The sequence below is a fragment of the Rhincodon typus genome, chromosome 20, assembly GCF_021869965.1.
Source record: "Rhincodon typus isolate 14 chromosome 20, sRhiTyp1.1, whole genome shotgun sequence".
NCBI lineage: Eukaryota > Metazoa > Chordata > Chondrichthyes > Orectolobiformes > Rhincodontidae > Rhincodon > Rhincodon typus.
This window is the reverse complement of record NC_063351.1, coordinates 19,880,587-19,906,568: the sequence shown is the minus strand read 5'-3', so window position 1 is coordinate 19,906,568 and position 25,982 is coordinate 19,880,587. Positions and strand designations below refer to the sequence as shown.

Genomic DNA, 25,982 nt, shown 5'->3' with positions numbered 1-25,982 from the left:
TTTCTGAAGAAGGGTCTAGGCCCGAAACGTCAGCTTTCCTGCTCCTCTGATGCTGCTTGGCCTGCTGTGTTCATCTAGCTCTACACCTTGTCATCTCAGATTCTCCAGCATCTGCAGTTCCTACTTCTCTACTGTCCTGGTCAGTTTTCCTTCCTCAGTGAAAACCATTAAAAACTCTTTTTGTTTGTGAATAAAAAAAAAATGTAAATAGCTAGAGAAACTCAGTAGGTCAGGTAGCATCTGTGGAGGTGTTTCAGGTCCAGTGACCCTTCTTCAGTTCTGATTCAGCTTTTGTTTTTGATTTCCAGCATCCGTAGTTCCTTCAAGTTTTACATTTTTTATTCATTTATTTTCTGTTTGTGGAACTTTGCTGTGTACAGGGTGACAGCCTCATTTACCCATTGTGCAATGGCACCTGTACTACAAAAGTATGCATGTGCCGATGATAAGGTACATAGTTTCATCTTCATTATTGTGTGGTTCTTCTAAAGGTCCAAAAAATGCATCTGAACTTATCATGTTATTGTTTTTATCTGTTTTTGAGAAATTAATTAGAAGATCAATAGAAAAATGAAAGGATGAGAAATTTAAATGTATAAGCCTAAAATTGTCTATCAAAGATAAACCCATCCCTGTTTTGCTGTTCCAATTTTAAGAGACAAGTCTTTCCAAAGGTTATACAAAAATGAAATTAATAGGAATTGGAGATGGAGGATATCCTCTCCACTGTTTGGAGTAATACCTGGCATAAAGAAAGATGGTATTGATTGTAGGAGGTGAATCATCTCAGCTCCAGGATATTGCTCAAGAGTTCCTCAGGATATTTTCTAGGTCCAACCATCTTCAGAGCCTTAATTAAGGACCTTCCTTCCATCAAAAGATCAGAAGTAGGGATGTTTGCTGATGATTTCAGTGTTTATGACCCTTTAGATACAGAAGCATTCAGTGTCCATACACAGGAAAACTTGGACAACATTCATTCTTGGGCTGATTAGTGGGAAGTAACAGTCACACTTCACAAGAGCCTGTTAATGACTATTTTCACTTAGACAGAACCTGACCATCTCCCCTTGACACTCAGTTGTATTATCATTGCTGAATCCCTCATTATCAACATCCTGGGGGTTACCATTCACTGGAAACATAATTGGGTGAGCCATATAAATACTATGGACTGCACTCGTGGTGCAGTGGAAGTGTCTATATATTTAGGCCAGAAGACATAGGAACAGTTTGATTTAAAAATATCTATAAACATTATGGCCGTAAGAATAGGCTAGAGGTTGGGAATTTGATGATGTGTAACACACCTGTCTCTCCAATCCATCATCTATATGACAAAAGTCAAGAGAGTTATGCAATACTCATCACTTGCCCAGATGAGTGCAACTTCAACAACATCCTAAAAGCTTGACACCATCCTGGATGTAGCAGCCCAGTTGATTGACATCAACCACTTAAACATTCATTCTCTCCACCACTGACACACACTGGCAGCAGTGTGCACCATATACAAAATGCATTGCAGCAACGCATCAAGCCTCCTTCAACAACATCTTCCATTACCCCAACCTTGTGGAAGGACAAAGGGAGCAGACACATGGGAACACTACATGTCTCCCTCCAAACTATACACTGTCTGATTTGCAACTGTATCGCTGTTCCTTCCCTATTACTGGCGCAAATCCTGGAACTTACTTCCTAACAGTACTGTGCGTCTACCGAAACCAGATAGACGGCAGTGGTTCAGGAAGGCAGTTGTCCACCATCCTTTCGAGGGCAATTAGGGATGTGCAATAAATGCTGGCTTAGCCACCAGGGCCTACATCCTGTGAATAAATTAAAGGAAAATGATCTTCGTAGTGATGTTACCATTTACAAAGACGTACAAACGTAAAGTCACCATAGTCTGACCAGACAATAGGGCTGCTCTCTCATTAGACTGAGACATCTGATGGTGGTTTAACCTGAGGGTCACTGTGCCTCAGGTGAGGGAAGAGGTTGAGAAGGGGAGTCCTGCATGCTAAGCTCAGCGGATGTGAAAATTGAGCCCACGCTGTTAGCATCACACTGCATCACGAGTCAGCCATCCAAGCTAACCAAATCCCTGTGATGATATACATAGCAATATTAAAGGAATTCTGAATAATAATACTCTTACTCTAATAATCTGCTTAATGAGCATTGTAAGCTCACAATATTAATATTTCAATGGTCTTTCTTCTTTATCCACTACTAAAATAAACACACTTTAACTGTTTAATCATTTAAATATTCCTTCCAGAGCGATCGCTTACTGATTAAAGGAGGAAAGATAGTCAACGATGACCAGTCATTTTTTGCTGATATTTACTTGGAAGATGGGATTATAAAGTAAGTTTGAGAATATTACTTAAAATTGTTTCTGTACGTAGAATAACAGATAGGTGAATTGCTATATGGTGTCCTAAATTGTTAAACAGAATGACTTGAAGTAGGGATTACCTTCCATCATAAGATCTTTTGTGTGTAACTCACTTCAGTTTCAAGTATTTTCAGTTCCAAGATCAATGTAGCTAAATTAATTATTACTTATTTTACTCCTGACATGATCTGATATGGTCTCAAATAGTACCTCCTGTACATCTGCACCTTTTATGTCTCAACGCAGTGGTTTCTGTCAGTGGGATTTATAAATTTGGGACACTGCATGCCAATTAATAGTTAGTGTATTATACCAGGATTTATGCAGAGTTTTGTTATCACTGGTTCAGATGTGAGATTCTTATCCTCAGCATTTCATCCTCTTTCTCTAAGACCAATTCAGACCTGACAGTGAATGGCCAGTTTGCCAACTAATTGCATCATTTCACTCCTAAACAAAACATTGGCAATTTTTAGCAAGTGCATGTGATTATAACATTAATAATGAAATCTATCCAAAGGTGCCTGCAATAGATTGCCTGTATGGCTTACATTTTTTGAAATAAAGACAGAAATTGCTGGAGAAACTCGGCAGGTACGGCAGCATCTGTGGGGAACAAAGCAGAGTTAACGTTTCGAGTCCAGTTGCCCTTCTGAAGACTTTAAACGTCAACTCTGTTTTCTCTCCCATCAACTTCTGCTTTTATTTCAGATTTCCAGTTCTTTGTTTTATATTTGGGTTACATTTTCTGCCTGAATGGGAAATGGTCATTACAGTAACACAAATAAACAGAGAATATCAGGTCCCCATCAATATAACATGTCCATCAGTAGATATTGATATTCTTAAGTCGTCCTTCAACACATCATTTTCCCAAAAAAAACCAGACCATTTAATCCTAAGTCTTACTGTTCAAGCAAACAATGCAAATGGAGGATGGCTAAATGTTTGAAATCATAGGTTCCTTCAGTAGCCATATACCTGAATAGATTTAAGAAGCTATGTTGTGTTTAAATTACTGCTATGTAACCCAAATCAACATTCAGAGCATTAACAAAATAATTGATAGTTTTGTACTGTCAGCTCCTCAAGCCAGTGAATTTAGACCTCAGCTACATTGCAGTGAAGTAGCACTAATGAGAGGTTAGGCTTTTACTCAGAATATTCTGTTTTTTTCTGCTGATGTTGGACAGATTAGCTGCAGATGACTGAAGCTAAACTGTAATGACCAAAGTATTTCAAGACCCGTGAAGACAAATGACCTATAGTATTTGCAAGTATGTTTCTTTTACATGTGAAATACTTCTATCAGTGCACAGATATACAATGATTCCTCTTATTGTAGACTTATTTAGTGTCTCCCACTAAGTAGGTACTTTATTTCAATTCCACAAATCACAAACATCAAAATGATTTAGTACAATCTTAATTCAATTATATGCTCAAATGATAAGGGGCTACCTCTTGAAGTTCATCACTGTAATGTGTATATGTTTGTCCATGTAGACCTAATAACTGAATGAGGGTCACATCTGTCCGATGTCCATTTTCTGCTGCCAGTAGCTTTTGTTGAACTGGACTGCAACATAATGCACCTGTCTACAAATCTAGATCCGGGTTGCTGCTTTTATTTTGCAGGAGGTTCCTGATTTTCCAAAATATGTTCAGCGTTCTTTTTTATTACTCGCTACTTCGTGAAAATGAGGAGTGACTTTCTTGGCATGTCATTTCTCACAATTGACTGTTACAATTAATGGTTTATCATTGTGTTCAAAAAACCTCTTTCTTTATCTTGCTTTGTCTCTACGATTATAATAACATGCTTGTCTCCTCTTGCATTTTTCTCCCCCCAGGTTTTGGCAGTATATTTTACACTTCTTGGCATTAAGACTTCCAGCAGTGAGACTTTGTACTTGCCCACTTCAGTTGTTATAGTGGAAAAGAACCAGATGCCTCCTTTGAAGTGTTTCATTAGTCAAGTAGGACTAAGTCAGGACTTCCACAATACACATTGCCTTTCTTCGTCAAAAGTTTCCTAACTTAAATGCGTGCTCTATTTAGTCATTAGCTTGTGCATAATTGCACATGTCGTTAATGCTTAAAGCCCTAATGTTACAAATTTCTTGAACTCCAGTGTCAAGAATAGCAGTCTATTTCAACACATTTTACCTCTGATCTGACATGATGAGAAAAGTATGTTCTTCAAACTTGCAAGCCCTTTTCTCAGTCAGTTCTTTTGAATGCCATTGTTAGCTCATATATTTTAAAGTAACTAATACTTGAATTAAAGTATCACCAGAATTAAAGGGGCCATGAAATGTCTTTGGCAAACAAGATTAAGGAAAATCCCAAGGTGTTTTATACATATATAAGGAGCAAGATGGTAACTAGGGAAAGGGCAGGTCCAATCAAAGACAAAGGAGAGACTTAAAGTAATTGAGCTGGAGGAGGTAGGTGAGGGCCTAAATGAATTCTTTGCATCAGTATTCACAAAGGAGAATGACATAGTGGATGGTTAGTCTTGGGAGGGGTATGTTGATATTCTGGGACATGTCTTTATGTAAAAAGGAGGAGGTGTTGAATGTTTTTAAAGGTATTAAGGTAGACAAGTCCCCACGACCTAATGGGATCTATCCCAGAATGCTGAGGGAGGCAGGTGAGAAAATTGCTGGGGCCTTGTACGAAATCTTGATATCCTCTGTGCTCACGGAAGAAATCCCAGAGGAATTGAGAATAACCATTTTTTCTCCTTTGTTCAAGAAGGGCAACAGGGATAATCTGGGAAATTGCAGGCCAGTGAGCCTTAATTCAGTGGTAGGGAAATTATTGGAGACAATTCTTAGGGATAGGATTTATTCACACTTGGAAATATATGGACTTATTAGCGATAGACAGCTTGGCTTTGTGCATTGAAGGCCTCACAAACTTGACTGAGTTTTTTGAGGAAGTGACAAAGATAATTGATAGGGCAGGGTGGGAGATGCCTGTCATGGCATGCTGATACAAAAGGTAAAGTCACATGGAATCCACAGTGAGCTGGTACTATGGTTACAGAATTGGCTGAGAATAACAGTGGAAAGGTGTTTTTCAGACTGGAGATCTGTTACCAGTGGTGTCAGCAGGGATCAGTGCTGGCAGCCCTGGTGCTTGTAATATATATAAATGATTTGGAGGAGAATATAGGTAGCCTGATTAATAAGTTTGCAGATGACACAAAGATTGGGGAGCTGTGGATAATGAGGAGGATTGCCAGAGCATACAGCTTGATATAGATAGGCTGGAGACTTAGGCGGAGAAATGGCTAGTGGAGTTTAATCCTGACAAATGCGAGGTGATGCATTTTGGAAGATCTAATGCAGCAGGGAGCTATAGTAAATAGCAGAACTCTTAGTAGTATCAACATACAAAGGGATCTAGGCATACAGAACCACAGTTCCCTGTAAGTGGTAACACATTTGGATAAAGTGGTCAAGAAGTCAAATGGCATGCTTGTTTTCATCAGTCAGGGCATAGAGTATAAAAATTGGCAAGTCATGTTACAGCTATCTCGACTATAGTTAAGCCACATTTAGGATATAGTATACAGTTCTGGTCACCACAGTAGCAGAAAGATGTGGAGGCTTTGGAGAAGTTACTGAAACCATTTACCAGGATATTGCTTTGTTTAGAGGTACTAACTGTGAGGAGAGATTGGACAAGCTTGTTTTATCTTCATTTGAACATCGAAGGATGAGGAATGACCTGATAGAAGTTTACAAAAATTATGAGGCATGGGGAGAATGGATAGTCTGAGTCTTTTCCTGGGGAAGAAATGTCAATTACTGGGGGATATAGGTTTAACTAAATATTTAAAGAAGCTGTGACAGGCAGCCATTTTACACAGAGGGTGGTAAGTGTCTGGAACACATTGTCAGAGGAGATGGTGAAGGCATACATAATAGCAATGTTTAAGAGGCATCTTGACAAATACATGAATAGGCAGGGAATGGATGGATACGGATCGCGTAGAGGTAAAAGATGTAGTCTTGTTGGGCCAAAAGGCCTGTTCCTGTACTCTACTGTTCTTTGTTCTCTTTGTTCTTTAAGTCATGCCAATGGAAAATCAAAGGCAATAGTGACTTATGATTAGAATTTCTTCTGCTGTATGAACAAAAGTTAAAAATCTCAATAAGTGGTGTAAGGAGGCCTAAAGCCACATCCTCATTCTTGCCAGCACTTACAAGAATCTTGATTTCTCTTGCCCTGCTCTAGAATAGAATTTGGTTAGCTGCCTACCTACCTCATGTAGGTGACAGTTAGGAGACTGTGCCTGGCAATCTGTTTACCTCTCCTGCCCCTTCTCAGCTTCCACTGAAGACTGTCAGGAAAGGAGAGGTGATAACTCTGAAACAGTGACAGAAAACCCACTGAGTAGCTATTTGCAGGGACAGGTCATTTGTATCTCTCTTCCACATCCCTGCCCACACCTTTTAAAAAGGCTTGGTGTTATCTGAGACCTAAAAGAAAATATCACAGAAGTCTCTTGTGGTGATCTTTTTAACAGTTTTAAAAATGGTACCTCAGATGCTGACAGAGCGGTGGATAAGTCAGTGTTGCATCATGAAGACATTACGATGCGTTGATGCCTTAAATCACTGCAATAAACAAACTCCCCACTGCAAAATGTATTATTTTCTTGGCAAATAGCTCCAGGTTCCTTTAGTACAACAGAAGTTCATCTGGGTGTCTGTCCTGTATAACTAATAAGGCCCAGTTCAGGAGGATGGGACAGGGTCAGGAAGATGGGTAGAAGAACCTTGTCTCCAAGGGCGTATCCACCCAGAAACAATTTTTTTGCCCCCAATATCCTGCTGTTAAGTAAAATAAAAATTGTTTTCACCTGGCAATGTACTGTGACAAGTATGAGCAAATGCAAATCAGATTTTGATTCTGTCTTGTCAGACAATACAATGGTAAAGGTTCTTTTGCACTGGTATTCTCATGGCTGATTTTTCATTTCTGTTCTGCACTGATTCGCTCTCAGCTAACTCGGCAAGTCACAAAACTCTGTGGTTATTAGGACAGATGAAAACAGGAAGAGAATTATTTACTGTTACATTCATACATGAGTTTGCATAAATTGGTACAACTTCTAACTGTACGATTTTGAGAAGGATGAAGGTGAAAAAGTTTAGGGGAAAAATGAGTGAAAAAGGCAAAGAAGAAAACAATTTAAATTGACACTTTACCTTCTAAGGCACAGGGGCAGAAAATTAAACAGTTATTAGAAGGCTAGGAAGAATGAGGACTTGATGTTGTAAATCAAATTGGTTTTGTGAAAGGCTGTACTTGCTACTTATGAATGCTACTTTTGGTACAGCATGGTCAAAAGCCTAACACATTGTGTAATTACTTCTTAGACAACTTGGAGATAATCTCATTGTCCCTGGAGGTGTAAAGACAATTGAAGCCAATGGACAGATGGTCATACCTGGTGGAATAGATGTCCACACTCATTTGCAAATGCCATGCATGGGCATGACCGCTGCTGATGACTTCTACCAAGGAACAAAAGCAGCACTGGCAGGGGGAACCACAATGATAAGTACGAACCAAATAATTTTCTACTCACTGCAGTTGATTCAAGAAGCTTTTTTTTAAAAATAATCCAAAATATAATACATTGAATCTTATTTTCATCTGTTCGTTTAAATTATTTAGCCTAATAGTCTTATTAGTGTTTTCATTGGTGAGAAACCAGTGAATAATTACCATGCAAAAAATGAGTCACAGGAAAATTGCTTGTCTAACAATTGACACAGGAAATTGCTTGTCTAACAATTGACCCAAACGTCAAGGGACCAATATTAACTTGCAAAATCAACATTAACGTCTCACAGTAAGTTGAAGTGGGTTCAATCGAATTACTGCCACATTAATATTGGCTGTAAGCACAACACCCCAGGGGAGGCAATGGCCTAGTGGTATTATCGCTGGACTGTTAATCCAGAGACCCAGATAACATTCTCGGGATTCAGGTTCAAATCCTGCCACGGTAGATGGTGGAATTTGAATCCAATAAAATATCTGGAATTAAGAATCTAATGATTGTGAACCCATTGTCAATTGTTGTAAAAACCCATCTGGTTCACTAATGTCCTTTAGGGAAGGAAACTGCCATCCTTACTTGGTCTGGCCTACATGTGACTCCAAACCCACAGCAACGTGGTTGACTCTTAACCTCCCCCTGAGCAATTAGGGATGGGCAATAAATGCTGCCTCGTGAGCGATGCCCTCATCCCATTAATGAATAAAGACTGTTTTTAGAGACAAACATTTCTACTTGGCCAAAATGCTTGCCTGTTCCAGGTGCTAGGGTGCTTTCAGTATACAAATCAGGATCTTTTTAGGACAAAACTGGTCATAGCGTATGCACCCTCTCTGGTGGTGCACTTCACAAAGAAGTCTCTCCACTAACACAACATTTTGATTTAACGGAATTAGAGTACATAAGCTGGTCAGAAAAATGATAGCCATAACTGTATAGATGTTCATGTTACAGACAATCCTAATCACACGATGGAATAGGTCTTGCATTGGGAAACACTGAGTCACAGGAAAAGATAATGAGAAAATGTAGCAAATGAGAAATTACGTGATTAAGATACAATGTACTGACTCATTCAAATTAACTGCATACCTTTGTATTTTTGTCGTCGAATGTAGTGGATCATGTGCTTTCTGAACCTGAACCTGGATCAAGCCTTATTTCTGCCTATGAGCAGTGGAGAGAATGGGCTGACAGCAAGTCCTGTTGTGACTACTCTTTACATATAGATATTACACATTGGCATGAGGCTCTGCGTGAAGAGATGGAAACCTTGGTCAAGGACAAAGGTAAATGTCAATATTTTAAACCATTTCCAGCATGGAGATTAATCGATTGACCTAAAATGGTATTGTTTTGAAACTCACCTCGTTAGAACTTACAGATGAATTTTCATTCTAGACTGATTATTTTTTCTCTTTCCCCAAGCCTGAACTGTGTTACTGTTGCAGTGCTTTTTCTGAATATAATCGGGCAGGAGGTGGGCTCAGTGCCCATGAACGCAATGTGAAAGTACAGCGATCAAAACAACACAGCATGGTTCATGAAACTTCAGTTCTACACTAAAGAAGCAAAACATTCTGATGTCCTGAAGTGAATCCTGCAACTGGGCACCAGTGTGCTCCAGGCTGTTCAGGTTTGGCAAAGAAACCTTTAAAAATCACAGACCCCATCACGCTGGCACCTTAACAAGTTCCTTAAGAAGCTAAATGAGCTCTTAATTGTGATGTATTCTCACACTCAACCAGCTTTTTAATAATTTCAAATTGTCTGAGAAGAATTGGGATCTTGAGACAAGCTCTGTGACTGCAATTTAGAAATTGTACAAACCCTACACTAATTTGAAAATCCAGCCTGAGTAATGGAAACACTGATGTGAAAATGTTTTCAGTGACGATATATTGAAAGCAAAGGCTGACTGCAACTTATAACTTCTGCATAGTATACAGCATTTTCACTATTTTCTGTTGACCTAGGTATAAATTCATTTCTCGTATTCATGGCTTACAAAGACCAATACCAGTGCAGCGACGCACAGGTAATGCTTCAGAGACGCTTAAACTATTAGCCCTGACATCTATTTCTGCTTGGCTAAGGATGCTTCCTACAGTACCAATGTCAACTACCTGCTCTTTTCTGTGACAGATATATGAAATCTTCAGCATTATCCGAGATCTGGGTGCTATAGCACAGGTGCATGCCGAAAATGGAGATATCATTCAGGAGGTAAAATTAGAATTTGACGATCAATCCGAAGCTGAATCATTGGAAGGTTATCTAAGTTAATAAATGCAGTCTTCAAAAATTCAGCAATGAATTTTGCTTTTTGAAACTACAGTATCTCATAACTGTTCTTAAATTTCCCATGCCTTCCTCCCCAGTCTCCATACACACATTTGGCATGGCTTAACAAAGCTCAACATTCACTCAGGATTTGGTTTCAGGACCCTACAATTCTTACTAGAAGAGGTTGAAATGGATGCAATTGCATCTCTATGACATTAGTATCATTAGCAGACTGCATAAACACTTTTTCTTTAATCACTAGTTCTAAATTTTCTAAATCGTTCTTCATAACTAGCTTTCCTCAACCCTGAACCATTCATGTAAATTTTTCTGTAGCTTTACAACCAATGTTGTAAAGTGTGTCAAGATCATCATTTCTTTTATAGCACCAAAAGCACTGCTGTTTGTAATTTTAATGCTTCCATCTGTTTTCAGGAGCAGAAACGAATGTTGGAGCTTGGAATTACTGGACCAGAGGGACATGTTCTTAGTCGGCCAGAAGAGGTAACACAATTTTCTGCCACATTTAGAAATGATTGTATTGGGAGATTGTGTTCACTAATTCAAGAAACATGTAGCTAATGCTGAAAGCCATGCAAATGTAGTGGGACAAGCAACTGAATTATGGTCCAGAATTGAATAGGGAAATGGTGACCCTGCTCTGGGAACATCAGGGGTAGGGACAGGTGAGCCATAATCTGGTTTTACAGTTGTCATGCAATTTTTAGCCTGAGGTCATGGCTTTTGCCACACCTGGAGGCTGGAGAAGCAGGTAATGGGAATCAATTAACTACAGCCTGTCAAGTAGGCCCCAAACAGGGAGGTGACTGATCGACGGGAGGGGGTTGGCCTTTCCCACTGTACACATCCTATGTAGGGTACAGAGTCCCCAAACAGAAGGGACTGTGTTTTCCCCCAAACCTATAGTCGGTGCACTAGGATACGTGTGATTTTCAGGCCAATTCTTGCCACTGGTAAAATACCAGTGCAGAGGGAAGAGGCTATTAAATGATTCCATCAGCTCTTTGGTGGGCTAGCCACCTGACACCACCCAGGTACTTATAAAATTCAGGGATGATGTGTGAGGTGCTTGACACTCTGACCCGGTGAACCCAATTTTTACACCTCACCTCCCGTCTCTGCCACCTACCAATCAGGGTTGGGTGAGGTGTGGCTTATCATCTCAACTTTACTTATCTGGGTTTACAAAATTATTTCTAGAGCCATCGCTGTATTGAAAGCTGAAAGTAGGTATTCACAGAGGACAGTAGAGTGGTAACCAAATGCTGCTGCGCAGGAAGTCAATGATCTATTTACTATATTGTAGTGCCAATAGATTAGGAGCAAGTGACTTGTCATTTTGTCTGGGAGTGCACATGGAGATCTTTAAAGAAGCTTAAAATTGAAACAGAATACTGAAAAATACTGTTTCTTTATTAATATCAAAAATGAAGGATGATTAGTGTGTTTTCAGATCCATATCTCACTTTTGGAATGTCTTTTTTTTACTACACAAGAGTTAACATTGTTTGGAATCTAATCATTGATTTTCTCAGTGTTCAAATACATTGCTGTATATTCAAAATTCTTAAATGTAAAAAAAACTAAAATTTTAAACATGTTGATATAGCAAACATCTTTAAATTTTTGAATCTTTAATTTTTGACATGTGAACATCTTTAAAATTGTACCAATGAGCGAGCTGTAAATAGGGAATGTGTGTGTTCTTTCTAATGAACTCTGAAAGAGTGGAGAATTTAGAAAGAAGGATGGTGCTTCTTTTAATCTGCTTAACATGTAGGTGGGAGGAGGGCATGGTGCAGACATTTTTCAGTTGAGCATAAAACAAATAAAAACATTTCTTCAAGGTTGAGGCTGAAGCAGTGTATCGTGCAATCACCATTGCAAGCCAAGCCAACTGCCCTTTGTATATCACCAAAGTCATGAGCAAGAGTGCTGCAGATATCATTGCACAAGCTCGGAAGAAAGGTAAACAGCAAATTACGTTTCTGCTTGACAAGATGTAATGAATGGTGAGCCACAGGGATCAGTGCTGAGCCCTCACATTTTAACAATTTGTATGCATGCATTGGCTGAAGGAACTGAAAGTATGGTTTCTGAACATGTAAGTTGTGAAGAGAACATAAGGAAGCTACGAGGGGATGTCAATATTTTCATTGTGGGCAAAGATCTGGCAAATGGAGCATGATGTGGTAAAGTGTGAACTTGTCCATTTTGGCAGGAAGAATGAAAAATAAGTATATTACCTAAACGGTGAGAGATTGCAAAGCTCAGGATGCAGAGGAATCTGGGTGTCCTAATGCACATACTACAAGTAAACAGGAAAGCTAATAAAATGTTCTTGTTTTATTGTGAGGGGAATCGAATACAAAAGTTAGGAGGTTATCTTGCAAATATACAGAATACCGGTGAGATGACATCTGGAATGTTGTATGTACTATTGCTGTCCTTGTTTTGAGGAAGCAGTTTACAGAAAGTTTACCAGCCTATTACCGGTAATGGGTGGGCTGTCCAATGAGTAAATGTTGGATAAGCTGCGCTTGTGTCTGCTGGAGCTTAGAAATGTACGGAGTGCTGTCTGGTTTATTGTTCACCAGCTCCCTGGTTCTGACACTGGCCTCATGTTGTGGAATGTGGTGTCATGACAAACACAGGAGGCAGATGCTTCAGAGGCAAAGAAAACTCCGATTTTATTGAAAAACAAGCAAATTGAATATATTTACAGGAAAACTGGAAAGTGAATATCAAACCTGACTATTACTGACTGAGACCTATTTCACAGTTAACTTGACCCCCAGTCAGGCCTAGCAGCCAAGACTTGATACAGTTGGTCTAATAGTTACAGAGAATGGTCGTTACGTAACGGCTGACAGAGACGGGGGAAGAGAGAGAGAAATTACCTGCTAACCTGAGGTCCTACCCTGCTTCCCTCCCTTAGGGGTGCCCTACATCGTTTGCCCCCAAGCCCCACCTTCCCCTATCTTAGACTAGCCAAGCTGGTTCAAGGGTCTCGATGACCTTAGGCTCACTCCTAGAATGGAATGCGATTTCGACTTGCTGTTGTCCATAGTCTCTTGCCATTGCTGGGGCTCCGTAGTGGACTGTGAGTGCTAATAACTCAGTCTGGTGGGTTTCCGCTGATGTAGTTAGGTGCGTTGGACCTGACAGGTGAGTACCTTGGGTTTCTTTGTTGGTGGTCATTGCGAGCAGGTCATTATCTTGGATGGTGATGGATGTTGCTGGTATTGCCCCGGTCGGTGTCTTATGTCTCCGGATGCTTTCGGTCGCCTCCAGGCGTCAAGTGGAAGCTCGTGGTTAGTTGATGGTATTTGGTGGCTGCGAGGGTTGCTCTCGGTGTGGAGGGTTCGCAGAGTCCTTGACTCCGAGGCGTCTGCAGGAACTTTTCTCTCGATCCGGTAAGTCTGACCGATCTCCTTTCCCTTCCTCGCGGCTTTGGCTCAAGGACTCCTTCGCATGTGGGGCCTGCTTCTTGTTCGGACCCTCGAACCCCTCTTGCAAACTGCTCACACAGACCCCACCTCAGAGCATACACCTAGTTGGAATTGGAGCGCGTTGCTGATATTTCAGTGCACAATGCTGGGATTGGGATATACCCAACTGCAGGCCGCCTTATCTCCTGCCAAATCTGGTTTCAACTATTGTTCCTCTTCTTGGGGCTGAATGAGCTTCTTGATCATTGGAGGAGGTGTGAATGGCTTTTTGATTAAGTTGAATGGTTTCGATGGTTTGGAATGTCCAGTATTTCCCATGGATGGGTGTTCGTTAAGTTTTGAATAGTAGTTTAAATGTTCTTGCGTCCAGTGGTGAAACAGGTTTACATGTAGCGCAATGGTGTGGAATGTTTGGTATTTCTGTGCCTGAGCACTGGTTGGAAATTGAATGGCTTTGTACCTCTGTAGGTCCCAGAAGGCCTGAAGTTGTTTGCTTCCTGCAGTCTGGCTTCCTTTGTTTTAAGCTGGGGCGTGAATGGTGGGGGGGTCTTTCAGTTTTGCAGGCTCACCCCTGTTCCAGACATCCACCCCTGGGCTTGCATATTATCCAATCTGTCCCAACCAGCCTTCTCCTAGTTCGGTTGAGGGCCGTGGGTTCTTGAGTCCAAAAGTTCAGTGAATTTTAGCCCAATGTAATATCCACAAACTTGCATCTTCAGAGGGTTTTAGTCCGAGGTATATCCATAAACTGATGGGGATTTTTGCCCCACCTTACAGAAGAGTAGGTGATTTGGTTGAAACACATGAATCGTCGTTTACATGTCAAACTTCAAGAAAGTAGACAGATCTTCCTGACCCCTGGCACAGGTTCATGGCCCTTGCTCTGCCCCCACAGCTATTTGGGCAGAAAGCAAATATTACAAGGGCCTGTTCTGTTTTTATACCAGATTTGTTGCTGGAATTCCGTCAGGGTATACCATTGGTCTGAAGACAATTTCAGACTAATTAGAATATTTCTCAGGTTTACTGCTTTCTGAATTCCTGTGATTTATTGCTCTAGTTAAAGGTTGTAAGAAGTAATTCTGATAGTTATAATTAATGCCAACCTTTGGGGCCCTCTTGTGGCACAGTGGTAGTGTCCCTACCCATGGACCGGGGGGCCTGCGTTCAAGTCTACCTGCTCCAGAGGTGTGTAACACGTTGATTAGGAAAATAGGTTGATGCCAGCCTTTACTCAATAGCATTGGTAAGTGTCCCGTGATCTAATTCAGGTTTGGCTTTGCTTCCAAGAAAAGCCCAAACTTTTGATTATCTTCAGCTGTTCTGTGATTTAAAACATAATGTTGCATTGAAAACAACTGCTTTGTTGAAAAAAAAACTTCTTCCAACATTATAATTTTGAGATTTGAAGTAATTCTGCAGGAGGAGCATGATATGCTCACAAGAAAAGCAATATACCTGGGATGATCTATGGCATTCACAATGCTACAAGAAACTGCTCTCAGTCAGTACATCTGAGACAATTGAGGAGAGAGAATGATGTTCTGCCTTATGATGGGCATAACTGGATTAACTGATCACCTACACAGTGTCTGCTTTGATCATTTAAATGTGTCTTTTTAGAATGTTGAAAGAAATTCACTTTTACTTAAATATTTGTCTATGTTTTGTTGGATTTCTATTTTTTCAATAAGCCATTTAAGTTAAACCATTTTGTTTCTACAAGCTGCGCCACTAACAAATGAAATAGAAAACTTTTAAGAATTATGACCTAATGAACCTGTTTTGGTCGTAGTACTAGTCAGTTCTTTGTGTGGTTTTGACAGGTGCAGTGGTATATGGAGAGCCTGTCACAGCAAGTCTTGGGACTGATGGATCCCACTACTGGAGTAAAAACTGGGCTAAAGCTGCAGCCTTTGTCACTTCTCCTCCACTCAGCGTTGATACGTCTACCCCCGATTACCTAAATTCTCTCCTCTCCTGGTATGGACTCACCATTCACAAATATTTCCTATTTAATATTTTAGAAAGGCTGATCGTACTGTAGAAGGTAATAATGGACGATTGTAAAGCCAATGATCGGTGAAAGAATACAACATGAGACAGAAATCAAATTGTGCAATCTATGCTTTAATTGTTTATTGGATAAGCATTCAGGACAGCAGCTCATTGGGAAGGGTTTCCTTTGGAAACTAACTGTAGTGAAATTGTTAACACATTTTTATGTTATTAGAGTTCATTACAAAAAGTATAAGGGTCCCTTTGGAATCATGATGGCGAATTGGTTCTGTTCGTTCTGACACACGGGTCTGGTTTATTTTTAAATACAGCGGCGATCTGCAGGTTACTGGCAGCGCTCATTGTGCCTTTACTACTGCACAGAAAGCAGTTGGAAAAGACGACTTCAGACTGATCCCGGAAGGAGTTAATGGTATTGAAGAAAGGATGACAATTATTTGGGATAAGGCTGTGGTATGTTAATCTTATAAAACTAATTGCTGTAGACTGCTGTTGTACTTCTCTTTTTTTTACGAAATATTGTTAATGGCAATAGATCACAGTTTTACTGTAGTTGAACACCAAAATGCTCCCAAATATAACTGGAGTCTGAAATGACTGATACTGAGATCCAAAATTTCTGGGAATGGAGCGGACACGAGTACTTACAATACTGGTATTCCTTCTTAATCAGACCAGACCAGACCTGTCAATTTGGCTGAGGTTTGTTAGGGGAAAGTGAGGCAGGGATGGTTGATGGACATATTTTCCATATACATATCCTTTATCAAGGAAGCGTACTGAGGGGCAGTCCTTGGCTTCCTGGTGAAATTCCTTCTTTACACCAATGGAGGATGACCTCAGTCAGGCATTTGAGATCTGGGGATATTCCCCCTGGGGCCCATTAATGTCCTTAAAACCATGCTAGAGTAATCTGTCGATCCCACAAGGGATCGATATTTGGAGGGGTTCCATAAGCATCAAAGAGATTTTATTTTTGGAAAGAATCCTTTGTTTCACCTGGTACCTGGGATACTCTACTCTGCCTTGCAAGGTAGATTAATGAAGGTTTATAGACCATGGCTAACATGCAAAACTCTCAATTCTGGAATTTCCACTTGGCCTACCCTGTTGACACAGGACCTTAGAAATTCTCTGGCTCTCTTACCTGTTAGAACAATTTAAACACACAAGTACAGTAGCAATGAATTTTATTTATGTAGCATCTTTCATATGAGAAAGCATCCCAAGGTACTTCACAGGAGCAATGATCAGACTTAATTTGTCACTGTGCCAAATAAGCCAATAATAGGACTTGTGACCAAAAGCTTGGTCAAAGAAGTGTAATTTAAGCTGCCTTATTGAAGAAGAGAACAGTAAAGAAATCAGAGGGAATCCCAGAGGGAGTATGGGCTCAGACAGCTGATGGCAAGTCCCATTAACAGTGGTCTGATTAAGAACTGAGAATGCTCAAGAGGCAGCTCTGGAAAAGTGCAAAGGGATCTTGGAAGGCTGGGGGATGTTACTGAGATAAGGAAGGGTGATTCCACGGAGGAATTTGAAAGCAATAATGAGATATTTAAAATTGAGGAGTTACCCCACTGGAAGTCAGTATAGGTCAGCTAAGTTGAGAGCAATGGGTGATCAGGAGTTGGTGCAGTGTAGGCTATGAGTAGCAAGGTTTTTCGACAAACTCACATTTATGAAAGATCAAAGATTGGAGGCTGGCCAGGGGAGCATTGAAATACTCATGTTTAAAGATTGCAGAGGCGTGCTGGACCATTTCAACAGCAGATTAACTGAAACAGGAGTGGAGTGGGTCTACGTTACAGAAGTGATACTGAGTGATCTTGGTGATGGAATAGATATGGTGTTCAGAAGTTGATCTTGGCAGTCAAATACAACACCAAGGTTGCAAATTGCCTAGTTTACCCTTGGACAGTTACCAAAGAGAAGGATGGAGTCAATGGCTAGGGAATGGAGTTAAAGTTGGGGACCAAAGACAAAGACTTTGGTTTTCCCATTGTTTAGCCAGAAAATAATTCTTCCCATGCAATATTCCAAGGAAAGGAGATTTTTAAATGATCACAAATTGAGACTGGTTTCTGGATATATTTCACTAGAAGGGTATGAAGAAAATGCAGCATACCAAATAACTGGAGACTTGTGTTCAGACAACATAACCCCTGTGTTTTTTTTATAATTTTTGTATTCTAGGCTACAGGAAAGATGAATGAGAATGAGTTTGTAGCAGTTACAAGTACAAATGCTGCAAAGATCTTCAATCTGTACCCAAGAAAGGGACGAATTGCTGTTGGCTCTGACGCTGATTTAGTCATCTGGGATCCAGAAGCTGTCAAAATCATTTCAGCAAAGACACACAATCTGGTAATTCTAATAGTTTCCTAATTAATCCTGTATTTACTGGCTATCGCTTGGTCCAAAATGATAGGTCAGGTCTCATATCAGTGTAACCTGCTGACTTGTTATAATCTATGCTCTCTACATGCATCCAGAAAACATGCACACGAGCAAACTTCAAAACATAGCAACTGGTGTAACAGTGTAGCAAATTGGTGGAAGCAGAGACCATGCCATTTTCTCATCAGCCAATTCCTCAATAGCATTGAACTCAGTGGTCCCAGAGAGCCAAATTTTGAAGAGATTCTACCAAGTCTGTGACCTTTGGTCACACAGATGTGTTTTCAGCATTCCTGTTTTAATTTCAGATCATTTTAAATCAATGGAATTTGTAATTTGTTTGTTGCTAGAACTCAAATCAGTTGCCAAGCCCTAATTGCTGATCACCTTAGCCATTGAGGAGAGCTATTCATTAACAAAGATTTATGATCTTAAATTAACATTTCCTTAGGACATCTACAAACACATTCATCTTGGCCAGTTGATGGTTTCTAATGGCCAGTTTTATTCTTGCTTTTCTATTGGTACAACATAGTTTTCCTCTTCAGAATGAAAGTGCTGTTGCAACTTTAGGATCAGTTCAGAAATTCAACTCTGCCGTGTATTTCAGAAGAAAGTTAATATCCGTGACAACTGAGGGTATTGAACCCAAAACCCAGTTTATATGTTTCAATGTTGCTGGAAGCTGTTCAGATCCAGTTGATTAAAAGGCCATGTGATGAGAGTGTTACTTCTTGGCATTTTGGCAATCTGACTGTGCTTTCATTTTTCTCATTTAAGGATTTGTGTTTTCCCAGAGGTTTGGGAGTAGTTTCACTAATTGGGATAGGGAGAGGTGATAGCAGCATATCTTTTCCTTTTCTCCCTCATCTCTCAGCTTTTGCAACAAGTACATTTTTGGAAGGAGTGTTATTAAACTCCCTTTGACTGTTGTGACTTTTAATAATAGACATGACACATTCTTTGTGATGTTTAAATGAGAAGAAACAATTGACATTTACTCTTACCCAGAACGTAAACACAACAAAATATTCACATTGTTAATGGAATACTAAGAAAATGCATCACAAGATTAAATTAATTCTTTAATATGAATTTGTTTCAGGATGAATAAGGTCTTCCCAAGTGTTTCTTTACAGATAAGTAGAATTTGGAAGTCTCTGGGCTTTCAGCCAAAGTTGTGGCTGAGTTTTTATAGAAAAAGTGAAAAGATTTTTTGCAGATGGGAACAAATTAGCTTCTGCCTCACAGCCTTGATTGACTGATTGTTAAGCAGGGTTCTGTCATCTTGTGTCCTGTTGGTTTCCAGACTAACTTGTCTTATTGAAGAAGAGAACAGTAAAGAAATCAGAGGGAATCCCTCTGGCTGGTTGTTGGGGTTATAATATTTGCTTTCTGAATTGTGTTTTGATCATGTAACCGCATGATCATTACCGCCACTGTCCACACACAATTGCGGACAATGAGGGATGGATGTTGGCTGTACACACCTGCTTGCGATGCATTGGTTTCTCCACACATCTTTTTGTTAAGTTTCGGGTTTGCAAACAGTGAGTCTGGGGCAGGGGAAGTGTGGAACCATTGAATTTGAGCTTTGGTTAATAACCAAGTAATAGGAAGTGCAAATTCACAAGTAGTTTCACATTTTTATTGTCTTCAAATGAAGATCTATTGCCCATAGTCATTTAACATTTTAATGATTTTCAAAAGCATGTCAGGTAATCCTTATCCATCTAGAAATGACAAAAAGGTCACATTGTCCACTTTGAACAGAGGTTGTATCTTGAAACTAATGAATATGACATGATATTGGATGTCACAAAATGACGCACAATGTGTCATCAAAACCATAAGCCAGAAAAATGACAGTACGTTTCCTGGCATTTTGACTAATGCACACTTGAGGATGTTCTTCTCTCACTGGGCCATGCACTAACATGGTGAAAGGGTACTGTAGCTGTCTTTAATTTGCAATTATTTTGTATTAACTCAGATATAATTTAAGGAGGTGAATGCAGTATATTTGATGGGAAGACAGGTTCCTCATTTGATGTTTTGAGTATATCTGTTAGTTCTTTAGGGATAGCATTTGGATACAAGATTTGTTTCCTCTCAGTATATTATATAGATTGCTTTGGGAGCAGTATTTTGAATACAATTCAGGGTGGTACACCAAGTATAGCAAAATGCAACAATTGTTGAGCCCAGGGAAACTAGCATTTCTACCTCAGCAGTCGGTAATTGCAGCAAAGAGAAAAGAATCAAAAGACTGGAAATCTGAAATTAAAACAGGAATGCTGAAAACACATCTGTGTGACCAAAGGTCACAGACTTGGTAGAATCTCTTCAAAATTTGGCTCTCTGGGACCACTGAGTTCAATGCTATTGAGGAATTGGCTGATGAGAAAATGGCATGGTCTCTGCTTCCACCAATTTGCTACACTGTTACACCAATTGCTATGTTTTGAAGTTTGCTCGTGTGCATGTTTTCTGGATGCATGTAGAGAGCATAGATTATAACGAGTCAGCAGGTTACACTGATATGAGACCTGACCTATCATTTTGGACCTTACTGGTCCTGTTACCACCCGCTTTAAACACACACACACTCCAGCTAAGTTTGCGTTCGGGGGCTTGAGGGAACTCGAGCAGTGCTCTTTAAAGACATCAGCATTCAAATGTCAGGAGGTGCTTCTTGCTGTTTCTTTTTGCAGCTGCAGAGCTAGTGGGCGTGCTGCATTGCTGCAGGAATTGATCGCAGTGCTTTCGTTCAGAAGGGAGTGGTTTGGTTTTGAAAGTCAAGAGCGCTCCCTTCAGCGATTGCAATTCACCTCCACCTTCTCAAGGCCTGTTGGAGATGGGAGCTTGCTAAGAGCACTCAGAACCTGCTAATAAATGGAAAAACATTTTTGTGCAGCTAAAGGGAGTTTAGTTGCATTTTCACTCGGGTTGCAGTCTGATGAGTTGTGTATCACTTATGAATTGTATCTCTTAGGCAATCGAATACAACATATTTGAAGGAATGGAATGTCGTGGTGCTCCTTCTGTTGTTGTAAGCCAAGGTAAAATTGTACTCGAGTATGGGACAATTCATGCCACAGAGGGCTCAGGGCGCTTCATTCCCAAGAAGACATTCCCAGACTATGTTTACAAAAGAATAAAAGCAAGAAGCAAGGTATGTGTTAATATTTCTACATTAGTATTGCCACTTCAGGACAATTAATTGCAAATATAAACTTAGAATGGATAGCTCTGTAAAACTTTTGCGCATTTGATCATTTTGGGTATGAGAGTGTATTGCTTATGATACGATCCTAATAATCCAGAGACCTGGATTAACAATCAAGTATTCAATAAGGAGGGGTTAAATCATTCCCTTTTAGCATCAATCCAAAAATACACAACAGTATAATTGTTTTACATTTCATTTTGTACATGTCATGTAGTGTGATGAGCACATACTCATTGGACAGGATAAATACAGTTCCCCACTACTTAGAACTGTCATATGTTTTTCTTTGATTTTGATTTGGGCAAGTTATCTTAGTTCAAATTTCTGTTTAAATTTAATACAGTGAAGGAATTCCTTTTCCAGAAACTTTCAGATATGCCAATTTTAAGCTTCATTTGTTTACAGAATATAATATTAACCTGATCTCATGCTTTAGTTTGGAGAATGCTGACCAATTTTCTCAGCCTAGGTGCCCTGGTTTATAACTGAAAGCTCACATTTTTGCCAAGCCAAGGAATGTGACTAATAATTACTGAGATAATGCATCCAGTTTGGTGACCATCAATGAGGGTGGACATTTCCATATCATTTGTTTGCATGGTAACTGCAGTAGCTGTTAATCTTACGAATACGGCTTCTAAACATTAATCTGGATGTCCGTTCTTTTCCATGCATATTTTAAGTAGCTGATATCTTTTTCCCTATGGCTAACCAAATAAACAATGGAGATTCATTCTAGCACTTCTTACACACAAATTTCGAACACATTCCCTTTAAAAGTTAGCAGTTATCAGCAAAATGTTAATCAGCTTATTGCAGGATTAACCACTGTAATACCAAATTTTCTTGAATGGTTAGACACTTCCCACTTAAATGCCAAAATGAAAATCTGAATTATTGGTTACACTAATATGCCACCTAGATTTTGCCTTTGCAAATTGTCTGATGTGGCGTTGCGTTTGTGAAGTATATTAGCAGAGCAGCCTCAAAGATCAGTTCCATTTTTGCAGTTGGCTGAAATTCGAGGTGTTCCAAGGGGGATTTATGATGGTCCTGTCCAGGATGTCACTGTGGTTCCAAGAGCTATGACACCCATTCCATCAGCTAGAATGTCTCCGGCTAAACAACCGATTCAACCACCACGAAACCTTCACCAATCTGGATTCACTCTGGCTGGTAATAAACAGTTTTTCATTAAGTTCTAACAGAATGTTTAAAGTACAACTTTAGTTCTCAAAGTTGATCTCCCGCACTGTTCAGAGTTGCTAGCAAGTCAATGATTCAAGTAGCCTGTTCATCTTTGCAAGCAAGTCACATTGTTGCTGGAATGTATTTGAAAATGTACATTCCATGGATTCATCCCTCCATCATCATCGTCCTGTTGAAAGTGCAAAACGTGATCAAAATTGTAAAAGAATCTCAAAACACGCTTGTCTAGGTGCATAGGAAAGGTTTGGAGGGATATGGGCCAGGAGTAGGCAGGTGGGACTAGTTTAGTTTGGGATTATGTTCAGCATGGACAGGTTGGACCGAAGGGTCTGTTTCCGTGTGGTATGACTCTGACTTTTCAGGTGACGAATGCATTTTGATGTCATCACAGCACCATCAAACCCTTCATTCCACATGTTTCACAGACAGCATGTCGCAATGTGACAGAACTTTTATCGCCAGATGATATGACATTTGGTGACTATGTGGCCTTGTCCAGCTGAAGAGAGTAATATGCATGAAGCAATGACCAAAGGGACCTCACAATAACAGGGCAGTAAAACAAAAGCCCAACTTTCCATTGAGGTGGTTGTAAACGATCTTACAGCCATGCTCAGAGGAGACCAGAGCGGGTGGGCTGGCTAATTTTTTCAAAAAACCTTCACCCTTGAAACAGATTTTCTACTTACTGAGCACAGTGCTTTTTATATGACCCTTCTGTGTGTGAATTGGCACCTGTTTCTTCCTATTTTACATTTGAATGAAGTACTTTAAAATGCCTTAAGGAGAAGAAAGAAACTACATAAACAAATCAAATTCCTTGAGTCTGTACTTCCCTTTCCTCTCAGTTGGAAGAATACTCTAAAGTGTCCTCTTCTGGCAGAGTGGGGCATTACACCTCTTGGAGAAAACAGCAAAAATGTGTGCAACAGTGGAAAGACTGAGCATATTGGAATTACATGGGAAAATATTCCATTTGAAATATTATCCGTGCTAGTTTGAGGTTGACCTCTCCTAATTTATATCATATGTTCTGTTTAAAGTGGATTTCAGGGGATTAACTTTCATATAAATGTTTTAAGACAGCAGTATTAAAATCATCCCTCCTCCATGACAGTCTGAATTTGCTTTATTCTTCTGTTGTAGGGACACAGGCTGATGATCACATTCCTCGTCGTCCCACTCAGCGCATCAGTGCACCCCCTGGTGGCCGTTCGAACATAACAACTCTGGGCTGAATTTCAACCAGAACGACCTGATTAAAGTGATAATCTCAGAGCCCTAATATTGCTGCAGGTTTTGTCATCCGAGGCTCAGATATATTCTCACAAGCAGCTATGTGCAGTACAGTATTTGCTGCAAAGATGGTCATGAAGTCACTGCCTTTAGCTGATAAATGATGCATTTGAAAACTTTTTGATCTGCCGATAATTCAGAGGTACAGTTTTTGTATTATAAAAAAACCCACTAATTTATATTAATATTTGACTTAATTGGGAAGTGTGTAAGCATTGAGACAACTGTTGTTTCATCGTTGTGACTACGTAAAGTTGTATTTGTGTTTCATTTGAAAGCATGATAGTGATATTGAAAGTAATGTGTAATTTACTTCGTATTACCACAGGAGTCAGACAGTCTAAGACAATGTAAGACATACATTGATCTCAAAAGCATTGAGGTTCTGAAGTATTTTAATAACTTTCTACAGTCACATGTCAACTGTAATTCAAGCTGCTGTGGTGCAGTCTAGTGTTTCATATAATCGCACTGTTTACAGGGTAACCTTTCAAAGTTTTTAACAATTAACATGATGTACATTTTAGTGAACCAAAAAGTATAATTTTTCCTCACATCAAATGTGCATTTTTTTTTAGGTTTAATCTTAAGTAAGGCCGTGAATATTTGTCAAGTATTGGTGATGGTGACCTAGTTGAACTGTAAAGGGTACTGAAGGTAATTTCCACCTGAACACTTGGGCAAGTAAAGTAGCAAAGTGGCTCTGCTGCCTGTTATAAAACGTAAGCTTTTTTTTAACCCCTTGTAATCAATGGCAATGATAATTGGGTGCCTTTTATAATGTATGGGCGATCTACCAAATCAGCAAAAATGAAACTTAACCCCAGTAAATCTGAATTGCCTCTTGTACATCATCCCTTTCTATTGCTTCTCTGTATAATGGAAACAGTTATGCTTAAGATGAGACTATAGTCCTGCTCATTTATCGAAGTTTACTTCTAAAAACTTTCCCTTTACCGGGATTTCAATGCCATTTATCCTAGTGCAATTGTCGTAAAACAATGAGCTAGTTTACTAAATGGAGAAGTTAGGCTTTCCACTTTTTTATTAGCCTTAGTGACAGTCAAGAATGCCATGAACTTCAAAACATTGGACTTTGTACAAAATCCCAAATTGTAATCTCCCCAAATAGTAATATCTTAAAATGGCAGTGGTGTTGTCTTGTATGTTTAATATGTTTTTTGCTTGAATGTCATTAGAGTATCTTGAACTTTTTGAGAAGGCTTGAATAGTTTAATATGTTGTGCAGGCTTCATTTTTAACTCTTTCTCAATTGACTTTGGCTCATTTCTGCTATTATGACTTTAGCAGCTTTGCTGTTTTATAATTTTAAAATTTATGAAGAATGGTTGATCTTAACTGAACCAGACTCTGTAATTCTAAAGTAGTCTGTAACAAAAATGGGAGCTTTTTGTATTAGGTGGCTAGAGAGTGCAATATTAACCTTTGAACTCTTTACTGGCTGAATGAAGTGATCAGATTAGATCTGTTGCATGGAAATAACAATGTTTTACAAAACCATCTCAGATTTAGTCAAATTTAATCTGATTATGGAAAACCTAATCAATTACTATCATATATGTAGTTAACTACATTCAATTCAAACAGACATTTGTCTTATTTCGCAGTATTACACTTAAATCTGATAATTCAAGTTGAAATAGAATGCTTTGAACTGGATTCTAGCATTGATGACCATCCATAGTTTATCTACATTTGATTAGAAAGCCAAAACTTTCGGATGTCTGAAAAAGCACTGTTAGAGTTACTAATGAATTTTACAGAACATACAAAAGCCTGAAAATTCTTGTTTCAATCTAATGGGTCATCCTTATCAAATAAAAATGTTATGGAAAATGAATGCCTCATTGTTCTTCATTTGTACATACACCAGGGCACACTGCACCATTTATTTATCATCAGATTGTTTTAAATAACTGAATCAATTTCAGTGTCTGATTTAAATGACCAGGTATTTGGAATTGGTTTCTTCGGTCTTTTTCCACATGTCTCTGAATTACAGACAATGTGAGCAGGCTTTGTGAAAATCATTTTTCAAACATGTTCATGGTCTTT

General features: G+C 39.4%; 1 protein-coding gene across 1 annotated transcript in view; it reads left to right on the top strand.

Annotated features, from left to right (window-relative positions):
* Nucleotides 1-25,763, top strand: part of LOC109917660 (dihydropyrimidinase-related protein 2-like) — a 32,611-nt gene extending 6,848 nt beyond the window's left edge. Inside the window, exons 2-14 of the mRNA XM_048608985.1 lie at nucleotides 2,285-2,373; nucleotides 7,804-7,988; nucleotides 9,110-9,280; nucleotides 9,968-10,029; nucleotides 10,137-10,217; nucleotides 10,713-10,781; nucleotides 12,146-12,266; nucleotides 15,577-15,733; nucleotides 16,081-16,222; nucleotides 17,966-18,136; nucleotides 21,165-21,344; nucleotides 22,412-22,577; nucleotides 23,757-25,763. Coding sequence (XP_048464942.1) covers nucleotides 2,285-2,373; nucleotides 7,804-7,988; nucleotides 9,110-9,280; nucleotides 9,968-10,029; nucleotides 10,137-10,217; nucleotides 10,713-10,781; nucleotides 12,146-12,266; nucleotides 15,577-15,733; nucleotides 16,081-16,222; nucleotides 17,966-18,136; nucleotides 21,165-21,344; nucleotides 22,412-22,577; nucleotides 23,757-23,848 — 1,686 coding nt within the window. The 3' untranslated portion in view covers nucleotides 23,849-25,763. The remainder of the gene's footprint in view (nucleotides 1-2,284; nucleotides 2,374-7,803; nucleotides 7,989-9,109; nucleotides 9,281-9,967; nucleotides 10,030-10,136; nucleotides 10,218-10,712; nucleotides 10,782-12,145; nucleotides 12,267-15,576; nucleotides 15,734-16,080; nucleotides 16,223-17,965; nucleotides 18,137-21,164; nucleotides 21,345-22,411; nucleotides 22,578-23,756) is intronic.
* The last annotated feature ends 219 nt before the right edge of the window (nucleotides 25,764-25,982 follow it).